The sequence below is a fragment of the Sylvia atricapilla genome, chromosome 1 (genome assembly GCF_009819655.1).
Source record: "Sylvia atricapilla isolate bSylAtr1 chromosome 1, bSylAtr1.pri, whole genome shotgun sequence".
Lineage (NCBI taxonomy): Eukaryota > Metazoa > Chordata > Aves > Passeriformes > Sylviidae > Sylvia > Sylvia atricapilla.
In genome coordinates this window covers 119,172,157-119,184,407 of record NC_089140.1, presented here as the reverse complement: position 1 = coordinate 119,184,407, position 12,251 = coordinate 119,172,157, and the positions used below count along the sequence as shown (strand labels likewise).

Below are 12,251 nucleotides of genomic sequence, written 5' to 3'. Positions count from 1 at the left end.
TACGTATGCAGTTTTCTAAATTTCAGAACATTCTTTAAATTTAGAATTATATTTTAGAAGATTAAATATTTTCTAATAAAAATATCTTCTTAACCATTTGCAGGAATTATCAATTATTTCCCAAGAAGTTTGATATTATGCTTTTGTAACCAGCTGGTATTGTTAACTTACTTAACAGTGGTTAAACTCACACATTGGTGTACGGTTTTTTCACTACCTGTGGAAGAGTTGAATTAATCTAATATTAACTGTTATTATTTTTATAAATTATTTAAATTTTGAAGTTAAAATTTTAAATTTCACCTTTAAAAACCTGAATTTCTACATAATTACAAAATCCAGCTTGGATTTGAAAGCTTTTAGATCAGAGTTTACCATTTTGAACATAAATAAACATATTTATGTATCTCTAATAAATCTCTAATTGGAACATAAATATGTACATAAATATGATATAAATATGACCCTTAAAATTCCTAGTACTGCAAAGGTGCACTGCTGTTGTTCCTGATGTGGCAGTGTGTTCTTACAATAACTATTTGAATGACTAACCTGCTAAATGCTAAACAGTGACCCCAATCCAGTAAATAATCTACAGAATTAGTTAAATGCGGAAATTTGGATGATGTCTGTTGATTATACTCAAATAAGTAATTAAGTTACTTCATATTATTGTTCTAGGGGAAAAATGGGAAAAGCTATGAAAATTTCTAACAAACATAATTAAAATATTGTAATATTATTGTATTCAACATATACTGGCAGCAAGAATAAAAGCTGTTCTTCCTCATGCATGAAGCTTTCAGTCATTTTAAAAACTGAATTAAAGAATTTATGTATTTACCACAGAAAATCCATGTCTGTATTTCTTCTATGAAAGCAAATGAAATGTTCCAAAGCAGTAGGGAATATAGGAAAAAATATTTAAAACAAAACACTTCTATAAAACACTTTATTACAGTATTTTCCCACAGTAATAAAGAGCAAAAATCCAAGGCACATTCATGCAGAAACGCTTTTTGCAGCTGAACAGCTTTTTTCTTCCAGTTTCTGCTGCATTTGGATTGGTTTGCCTTACACGGATAATTTACAAAGAAAAATATACCTTTTTATGTGCATGTGCAAGGTAAGATTCACATAAAAAAACCCAAAACTAAGTATAAGTCCTGTTAGATCCAGGCGATGAAAGAAACAAGTCAGAGAGAAGACCAAGGCTACTCGATATGATCTGCTCTGTGCATGTGCCCTGTTTCTATCTGGTAGTCACTGTAAAGTCAGTAGCTTCCTCTGACAGCCTGCCTTTCCATTTCTGCTAGAATTCCAGGCCACTCAAATTTTTTCCTAGTATCACTTCTGCTTTTTCTTAGAGTCTTATTTTGCTTTCTGGAAACAGAAACATTTGGCTAGAAAACTTGGTGTTCACCACAGTGAAAAAATCTCAACAAAAAGATTTTGCATTTTGCCTGGCACTTTTTGTTACACAAAATATTTGCCAGGCAGTAAACTAGGCCCTCTAAGGATGTTTTGAATGCTTGCTTCCACTTCGAATTCTTACAAAAAACTTGGGGAAAGTGCTGATTCCTGTAAATACTTCAACCAGCTTTTTGCCAGCTTCACTCACTTATTCGTCCACAATGCTTTGTTTGGGGTTGTGCAGCACTGAAAATCTAAGTTCTCAGTTTCTCAAACATTAACTCTTTTTATGAAAAATATAGCATAGCAAAAGATTCTATTTTTAAAAGTATAAAGAAAAATGTCTAACTACAAAAAACAGGTTTTCATAAATAGAACAGTAAACATATACAAAGCTGCAAGAGAATCATAATATAACCACAGCGTAAATTACATGAACCATGTTATAGACATAGATGTTGTCTATCTCTTTTGAGTACTGTCCAGACTGTTTTAGCATCCACATTAAAGACCTTACATGTGGATTCATATGTGGGACATGAAAAAGGAACCCAAAGGGTTTTTTTCTGAAAATCCTTATGAGTAATTCTTGCTATTTTGTCTTACAATTTTTCTCAAAACAGTCATCCTCTGAAGGCCAAGGGACCTTTGAGGAAAATTTGTCAAATATATATTAGCAGAGAAAAACTTATATAATCATCCATTTAACTAGCAACAAACACAAATTACTCCATTGGAGTGCAGTACCAATATTAAACATTGCACACCTTGAACCATGTCAGGAATTTTTACATGTAATACGCACATTTGAGTGAATACCATTAAACAGTTTATGTTTATGAGAAATTTATGAGAAATGTCCAATCAACATCTAATTCCATTTTCCCCTCATCTTGTATCTCATAAAAAATCCTAAAGTAATTTAAGTCATTAGCATACATTTTGATATCAATTCTGAAGTAATTTTAAAGGCATATTTTTGACTGCTTTGAAAGACTGTGGAAATACATTGCAAGATTGCATTTATCTACACAGCCTTCTTATGAGGCATCTCAGTTTTACCTATATATTTTGTATGTCAAGATTGTCAAAGAATATGTCTCACTGAAAATTATTAGGGGATCATGGAACATATCTATCCTTCAGAGCCCTGAAAGGCAAGGAGAACAGTTGGATCATTTGTTTCTTTTTGAGGAGATAGTTACAAAGTGTTGGATAGTTGAATTTTATTTTGAATATTAGGCCACTATAAAGAGACAAAAGCACACAATCAGCTAGCTACATACTATTTAAGCAAGAACACTAAGACATAATACACCAAAAAAATAAACCAACCCAAAGTGCATGAACTAACAATAACTGGCTTCTTAGAAACTTAGGCAAAGTAGTGTTTTCAAGAGCTTGGGAATGTGAAATGATCTGCCTTTGCCTTAGGAGAGGATGGACAGGCAGAACAAGAGCGGCAGCTGCTCTTGTCTTCTCTCTGCAGCACTGGTAACTGCAGCATCAGGCAGTGTGGCTTTCAGGGATTCAGCCCAGGTAACATTACTGCCTCTGGCAGTTCCATCCTCCAGGTAACCTTAAATAAGCCTGGAACTACCAGAGCATGAAACGAACACTGGTACATATTGTTTGTTTGCTCCTAAGCCTGCACGCACAGAGCATACATGTAAAATTGCTCACTGAAGGCTGTATTTTTCTGTAACAAGATTTTGCTAATAAGCATTATGAACTTCTGTTTTCTTTGTATTTTTTCTATGTAATGCAATCCATTTGTGTTTCTCTTCCCATGTTACATCTGCAGAATTACTAAATCAAACTTTGTAGCTATGAGCCCAAATCAATAAGAAAATGTGAGTTCAGGAACTGCTGCAGAATTTATTTTACTCTTCTGTTGGCTGGTGGGAAGCAGAAAGGAGGTTTGAAAAAGAAGCTCCATGCAATGCCAGCTGAAGTTTTGTTTTTTACTCTTTTTGCCCAATATCAGCAAATGCTTTGTGAGGTTCTTGCACTACAAGTTCTCAAAGAGCTTTAGGAATTTTTCTGGAACTCCATATCCCTCAACTACCTGGATAAATAATCTGGTTGTAAATACTTTATGTTCAATACTATCTAGCTTTATTCACACTACTTAATCAGCTGCCTGAAGAACTGCAAGACCAATCTGCATTGCCATTTTTCTTCTTTTTTCATATTACCCTTTTATCCTTTGATAAAAAATACTGAGCCCTTCTTTTACTTCCTTTATCAACACTAAAATGTGCTATAAAGCAGTATTGCTGAACGGACTGAACAGTAATCAATGTGTACTCTTATACCTGTCTAAAATTTTGCAAAAAATGAACAACTATTGTCAATTTATTTGCCTCAGAGGAAAAAAAAAAAACAATCCTTACACCAGGATTATATTCAAAGTCCTGGTGTAAAATTATGATTATATAATTCTTTAAAAATTACTTTACTGCAGGTTATGTTTTCCCCAAACTGCATATCTGCAAAGATTTTCTTAAGTTTCAAAATAAAAGGACTGATGGAGATATTACCAAGCATAATATTGCATTATTTTAAAATATACATTTGAACTAGCCATACATTTTAACTAAACTGCTCTTACTAGTTTCCAAGCAAATGGTAACAGAAATCTAAATTACAGTTGAATATTACAATTTCGTATTTCAGAATGAAATTTGTAGTTTGAATTATTTTGTTCTCTTTAATTTGTAAAATTGAATATTATCTGGCAAAACTAGTATTTGACTAGCATTTAAAAACATACAGAATATGTACAAAATTACTGCACTTTCAATAGGAAAACAATAACATGTGATTTTGTAGATCATAATAATATATTTAAAAATACTACCTTTCCTTGAACAAAGAAATTTAAACAGAGAACTGAAAATTCAGAAGTGTTATGTAAACTCAGTTTTCTTCTCTCTAGGATGACAGTGCTGGCAAACACAACTTTTATCTCTATGCACCATTTATTTTTTATGAAACTGGTTTTAAAAATTACAGGATTACCCATAAGAGAAGGTACTTACAGATGCTGCCACTTGAGAAGCACTCTGAAACTCATTAATATCTTCTGTGAGTGTTTCAACCCCAGGTACTTGAGCTGTTCCAAAGAGGTACATGAGAAATGTAAATCACTCTAATCAAGTAAGCGTTAGTCACTTTGAAAATTTAATACCTGAAAATTTACTGCAGGGAAGGTAAATGTGGCTACTGCAAATGTACTGCTTTTCAGTTACACCTCAGTGGATTATAATTTATGTCTGATTTTAATTTAGAACCCTAATGCAACATGGAATAGTGTCTCTAACAGAACTAGAGTGATCAGCAAGCTTCCTTCAGCTGCCAAGGTATCGTCTAGGTTCTTTATTACCTTTACTATTTAAACTAAATACTGTTTACCTTTTACACAAGTGAGTAGTGGATCTCCAGCTTTAATAAAATGAACAAAAATATATTAAATTAATTCAATTAAAATTCCTGAAGTAAAAGTATTTGGTCTATTTAAACAACATTTAGAAGCCTTGCAAGTATAATTTTGGCCCATATTGCCACATTTGTAAAATGACAGAATTTTGTGAGGAGTCTAAAATGTCTCTTCGATGCATGTGTAATGGCTTAAAACAGATTTTATGTGCCCATGTCAAAGAAAGAAATTTCCAAATAACATTCTATGCAGTTTCACTTTTTGCCTAACACTCTGCTAAGGCACTTAGCTGCTGCATCAGCAGCCTAACCAAACAAGATGTCATGATCTTCCGTAGTTCTGCTGTTATTCAGACACTTAGCAGGGAGGTCCTTATGTTTCCAGAACCCAATTTGTTAAACATCTCAGACAATCCATACTTACTATGAAAGCAGAACTTACTGTGAAGTGTGGCAACTGTGGTTATCAATTGATTGCAAACACAAATTGATGTGGAGGGGGAAGAGGTGATGATTGTGGTCAGGGAATTGTGTGGGAATTGAGAGATGACGCCACACTTTTGCTGTGGCCTTATCCAGTTCTCAATCCTAATGCCCACATATTTGCATCCTTAATTCTTTACCCTGGTCATGGAGTTCCATCCAGAAAAACACTATATGTGTTTTCATATGTTCATGTTTTTATTGAACGTCCCCAGTTCCAAACTTTTCCTTTACATCCTTATGTCTCTTTTGAACTTTCTACTATAATAACACTTAAAAAGGGGGGAAAAACAAACATACACAAACAAACAAACCAGAACCAAAACACCCAACTATGCAGAAACTATACATTTGGTTTTTTTTCTCATTTCAACTAGCTAACTCCTTATAATAAAAACCAGTGGCTTCTGTCTGATAGGGAATAAACTGCTAATGTGAACTTTAGCAAAATTTATTTAGCAAACTAAGTATTATATATCACAGTATAATCTGTGCAGCAGTAGATGTAATAGCACAATAAAATAGGAAACACCACATTTACACAGTGGCATAGTACCACAGAATCTAACATTTTTGGTCCAATATTATTCCAGGTAGAGTCACAAAAAAAACAAGTCTTTGCCCTCACCTCAGAAATACGTGGAGTTGCACAACACACTGCAAAGAAACTCACACAATAAACAGCTATTCTCAGATAATTTGAGGAGTGGTTTAGAAGTCTTATACTTTTCATTTATCTTGTATTAAGAGATTACTCCCTAATAAGTTACTGCATTTTAAACTTACTTCTACAAGAATGCATTGACTGCAAAAGCATTATTGTCCTTATTCAATAATGTCCTCTTTTCCTTTCTTATATCATGGCTTCCCTCAAAGGGTAAGGTTATTTCAGCAGAAGAGAATTAAGTAAGTGAAACAAGATTGTATGATACTTAAAGGAAATGGAGTAAATGAACAATTGTCCTTTAGTGATACTATTTCTGCGTATCTAAAACCACCCCTAAAATACAGAAGTAGATTGCTTCTACAATCCCATCAACCTGAAAAACACATTGGGGGCTGACAGACGTAGATTTTTCTGGATCAATCCTGTTGTAGTGTAATCTTTTGAAGCCTCAGCCATTATACCCATCTATTCAGTAGAGAACTGCCCAAAGAGACAAACCAGACAAGCCTGGCATCTACAGGGTAGTATGCTGTGCAGTCATCTATGCTGCTGCTTCTAATCAAAATCAAGAACCTATTAAATTCTTCCCTTAGTTCTTTCCTGTGAAGTGGTCTAACGGGAAAGGGAAACATTTTTGAGAGGTATAGTTTAGGACAGTGAAAAGAAACTGCAGCTTTAAAGTGTCTTGTGTTCTTCAATCTTGAGACCTCATTCCTACCTCTCATTTTTACTACTTAGATCAAAAACAAGTCTGTCCAATTCAGCAGGATTATACTAGAGGGAAATCAGTGTAGTAGTTAATTAGAACCAGATCCAGATTGCCAGTGGAGTCAGTATAGTGTCTGATAATGTACGTGATCTTTTCACATAAGCTACTGCATTGACTTTAGCAGGTGGAATTGCTTAAAATGAGGCTTATTTATAAGGGCTGTTAGATCAGATGTTCTACCAATTACTTCTGAGTTTAGTTCATCTGAAATTCACAGGAGAGATCCAAATCTAACAACAGAAACAGATCATTATCTAACAAAAGCTACTCTCAACTTTGTTGTGCATCAGCACCTTGCTTGCTTATTCTTGAATGAATGGTTTGGATCAGCACTTCCCAATGCACAATTTTCTCTCATTAAGTTCACTGGCACTGATAAATAATAGCAGAACATAAATTCAAATAAACCTGATAAATGAAGTCTGCTAGTCACTATTTCATGATGTAATACATGTGTAAGAGGACACAACTAAAAATTCAGTGCAACAATGCCTTGGTTACTTAGGGTTTTTTAACAATATCTATATGAGTTTTTTTTAATCGTCTTCTCATACATAATACTTACTGGAAATAAGTATCAGATGCAAAGAGAGCAAACACTGTGCTGCATTTATAGGAAGCATTGCTAGAATGGGCAGTTGCCCGAGTTCTGTGTCTGTTTCTAGTCTGTACCTGCTTGTGAAATCCAGCTGTGTTTCTTTTCAAATTGAAGTGTAGCACTAGCCAACATTTTAGGAAAAAAACACCCAAACACGTTTTGAAACACTGAACATTTCTGAGGGCACCTCTAGACAGAAATCTGGCATTACCTTACTACTAACCTCAGTCCTTTTGCCCGAGAGGCCTTGTTATTTCCTAGCTACATGACTAACAGGTCCATGTATATTCATAGACATGAGATAGATGTTTGTAACAACATGAATGTCATTGCCTCACCTACCTAAGTTTTATTCCTTGTGTTTTACTGAACGTGGTGTTTTCCAAAGAAAGTGTCTTCCATCTTCTCTGTAGCCATATTGACCACAGAGTATTCTGAACTACATGAAGTGGCTGAACGTAGAACAGCTATAGCACTTCTGTGCACCATACCCTGTGACCATGAAACATCCAGCTCCAATATTATACAGCATCCAGAAAGTACTCCAGTACTTTCTGATAGTTTCACCTTCTTTAATCCTGGTGTCTGTGTCTCCGACACTTAAGCAAAATTTAACTATTTAACTGAAGCCTGCAATTTCAGAAGACATCACGGCAAATTGGGCATATTTTCACTTCAAGAGCAAAGATACAAACACAGGAAGGAAAATGAAAGGATGAGATCTGTTAAAAAATTATTTTGTGAACTGTAGAGCTTTTCCCCTCTCTTACCCATCTATTTGCTTTTGCTGCAATAATCTCATGCATGCATATTCCCTTACCTATCTCAAGCAAGCCACTATCACTAGCCTTTCTGTGAATCACTCTCACAATAGAATTTTGCCTTCCTTTCACAGGGCTTGATTGAAGTCACTGTCTGAGCATCTCCTGCTGACAGTCTTCATGAAGATTGTAAGGACATCATGTTTTGAGATTCTAAGTGTCCTATTACCTTGTTCAATCAAGTGATCAATGGCAGATAAAAGGAAAAGCCAATGTCTTGACTGCATGAAACCACACATTCTCACAAAACCAGTTTGAAAATTTTATTTTTATAGACATATTAGTTACTAATGGTTGGTTTACAAAAGAGGCAAGAGAAACGAGCAAAAGCTCAGGTTGCTGTGATACCTAGTAACACATACAATAACATCAGATATCAGACAGAGTAGGATAATTTAAAAAAAAATACATTCTGGGGGTTCTTTTTGTGTTAATTGATCACAATAGCTAATTTGTCCATGGCTACTGAAGACTACACTGCAAACCAAAACATAAAATTTGTAGACTTGTCTGGTTCTGCCTGACAGTATGGGAATGGACTGAAAGATTTATCTTTGCAGGTTCTCTGTCAAAACCTCTATTTTTTTCTCTCTGCATTACAGTGGCAGTTAAGATAAAGTTAGCCTTCATCAACCTTATCTTTCATAGGAAAGCTGGACATTCTCTGGAAAGATATCCCTTATGAAGTGTCTTTTTCAGCATTTCATGTGTTACTGTTTTCAAAAACCTTAGAAGAAATTGAAATAAGTCTGAGTGTCCTGACTGCAGATTAACCCAACATATGAATATGTCTGTATGAGGAGAAAAAGAGTTTTTCAGAGTTATTTTATAAACTCTTCATTTCTACTGTAAATCACTTGAATCATCTGGATGCATGTGTAATAATAAATTAAATATTTCAAAGGCCATTCCTTGGCATAAAAGCAGCAATGAACAGCCCATGTCTACACTGTTAAGCTCTTTTAAATGTTAGTGTGTTAATGTAAGCTCTGGCTACTAAGAACAAATTCTGGCCCAATGTACCTCTCAAAATATGCCTAGGAATTATTCTAGAGTGTTAATTGGCCATGACAAAATTATGTTACTGGTCTTTGAACAGTAAATGAGTTCAAATGCCCAGGAACACTTTCTTGGAAGTGTTTCATCTTTTATAGACATAACCCCTACTCTCAAATTCAAGATGTTTATGTTTGGGTTTTTTTAATGAGCAGAAAATATTTATATAACTTACCATCAGAGTCTGACACTGCTGGCTCAGATGCCTGAGATACCATGGAGACATCTTCTGGCCTTTCTGCCAAATTATCCCCTTGCAATCTACATTGTAGAAAAATGCAGTGAAAACATTTGCAATCATATTCAATGGATAAGTCACAGAAGAATGTTATCCCTGGCTACACACTCTGCTTACAACATTGCCCTAATTAAAAGAGCAGCTTTGCTGAAAACTCCAGAATCGTGGTTCAATCATAACCTAGACTGTTAGGTCCAAGGAACTAGCCAATCCTAGCTTATGCATTTTTGTAAGTCTTATTCTACAAAAGTGGGGGGTTGGTGTGCATGTGAAACTGCAAGCTTCCTTTCCTACCATCAAAAACATTCTAGTTGAACAGGACTGTACTGGGTGTCCATGCCAATGTGTTGGCAGTGTGGTGGCCTTGGTGAGGAGAGGCTGGGGCTGCCCTGAGCCAGTCACAGGTGGTTTCATCTGGCTCCAAAAAGAACCACAGCAGGGCATGGCTGAGCTCTTCAGCCAAAATGGTGGCACCTCGGAGGAAATACAGTTATGGAAGAGCCAGCCACCATGCCACACAGGCAGAAGAGCAGGGAACAGGAAGACTGGGAAACAGCAGAGAACACGCCAAGGTCAAAGGAGATGGTGCTCCATACTCTGGGCAGATACTCCCCTACAGCTCATGGTGAAATGCCAGAGGCAATATCCCGTGCAGCCCCTGGAGGACCAACACTAGGGCAGGTGAGTATGTCCAGGATGGACTATAGCCAATGGAGATCCCACCCTGGAGCAGGTGAGAACTGTGGTGAGGAAGGAAGGGCAGAGAGGACCTGTAATGCACTGACCACATACCCCCATTCCCTGTCTCCCCTGTACTCCTCAGTGGGTGGCAACAGGAGTCTGAAGTGAAGGGGTGAAGCTGGACCCAGGAAAGGGAGGAGGAAAAGTGTGGGTTTAATCTCTTTCAGTCTTTCAGTTTCTGATCACCTAAACCTATTTTAATTGGCAATAAATTAGACTAATTTTCCCTAAGTCAAGTCTGCTTTGTCCATTACAGTAACAATGTACAGTAAACGATTTTCCTATCTTTGTTTTAACCCAAAAGCTTTTACTTCCTATTTTCTCCTGTCATCCTACTGGCTGGGTAGGGAACTGGCCCTTAGCCAAAGTTAACCCACCACAAGGAACTCTATGCAAGAATATTTCCTCCTCCTTTGTTACTTGTTAGAAGGAAAATACAGTAATTATGGCAGACTTGTCTTCAGGCTTTCCCGTTGCACCTGCTGACTGCAACGCTTTGACAGCAATTTATACAAATAATGCTTGTATCTGTTTTTTCAAATGAGCATCCCAAGAGTCCCGCCATCCTTCTCCAGGCTCTTATGAATCCTGAGTACAAACTCTGCTCTTAAGAAGTGCTTTGTTGCTCTAAATGCAATATAACTGCCATTTACATAAAGGTTATCTTACCTTGGATTTATTCAGACATGAAAAGAATAAGAAAAATGCAGTTCAATTTTGCAAAGCCCAAGAATCATAAAAACGCATTCAAGTAAAACCTTGGGGAAAGAAATAACTTATCTCTGGAAGAAAAAAAAGTTCTTTTCACTCTGTTTTCTTACTCTCCACAGCTGTTTTATACTCAGCTTGAAATCAACCTTTGAAATCAAGTAGAACCTCCTTATCTGCCCTATCAAAATTTCACATTTTATGACTCTCACAGTTATCTAATATATATGGATCTTAAGTCATCTGTCTGTACTCCTCAAAACCATTTCCCCAACAACCCTCTCCCGCAATTACTTTATCTCCTTTTATTGTCCCTAGAATGATTTATTTATATGGAAAGCTCAGTGTAAATTCATAATATTTCTTATCTAAGGTGGCAAATCCATAGAACACGAAGCAGAAGAAAACAAAATGTAAAACTTAGAAGCTGTAAACCTAATTTTGAAAATTACTTCTATGAATCCTTTATAGCTCTGTACCTGGCTTCTAATGCTCTATTTGCCAATTCTTTAAAAGCCTAGCTTGTCAAACAGAAGCAAATAACTTTATATCCTAAAGATATTCAAATTGGGACAAAACAAACTGCAAATAAAATAACTATGCAAAAAAAGAGAAAGATCTCAAAAATCACATAATTTTCCACTGCAATACAACTCACCCATCCTTCTTCCTTACATACATATGCACGTTTACTGCAAGCACATATTCAGTCTTAGAACGATATGCATGAAATTGCAGGAACCAGAAGTGAGATACTCTTCTCCTCCAGCCATGTCGGTAGTTCATTTATATTTAACTAAAAGGATAATTACTCCAACCTTTTCTGCTTACATTACAGTCATATAAAAACTATCTCTAGCAGTTAGGAGCTGCATCTTTTATCCCATCAGAATTTTCAGGATTTTATAACATGTTCCCATTCTGAGCTTCAACAAATCCAAACCAGACACAAATAACTGAAATTATTCTCATCTTATTCTAGAATTTAGATATATTAAGTGGTCCATTGCCTCATGAAGAACATACACACGCAAAAAAAAAATCTTTTCAATGTATCTAATCAGAAAATCCATTTCATATGATTTTACTTTGTAGGAAGAAATGGCTGGGGTACTGGGTGGATGGGTGAATAGGATGTTTGACATATCCGTACCTTATTTGCACATCCAATTTTCAATTTATTTATGTATTTCTTACATATGAATTCATATCATAAGAGATTCTCATGAAATTCAAGCACCAAAAAAGTCACAAACACTATTTCTTGCCAAAAGAACTCTTGTACTTGGACTATTACAATTTTTTCTTCAAAAGTA

The 12,251-nt window shown here is 35.6% G+C and overlaps 1 protein-coding gene across 1 annotated transcript in view; it reads right to left on the bottom strand.

Moving 5' to 3' along the window:
• The window catches only part of C1H8orf34 (chromosome 1 C8orf34 homolog), a 148,558-nt gene that overhangs the window by 25,197 nt on the left and 111,110 nt on the right, over positions 1 to 12,251 (bottom strand). Inside the window, exons 9-10 of the mRNA XM_066332160.1 lie at positions 9,424 to 9,509; positions 4,458 to 4,531 (exon numbers count right to left, since the gene is read on the bottom strand). Of these exons, the coding sequence (XP_066188257.1) occupies positions 4,458 to 4,531; positions 9,424 to 9,509 (160 nt within the window). The remainder of the gene's footprint in view (positions 1 to 4,457; positions 4,532 to 9,423; positions 9,510 to 12,251) is intronic.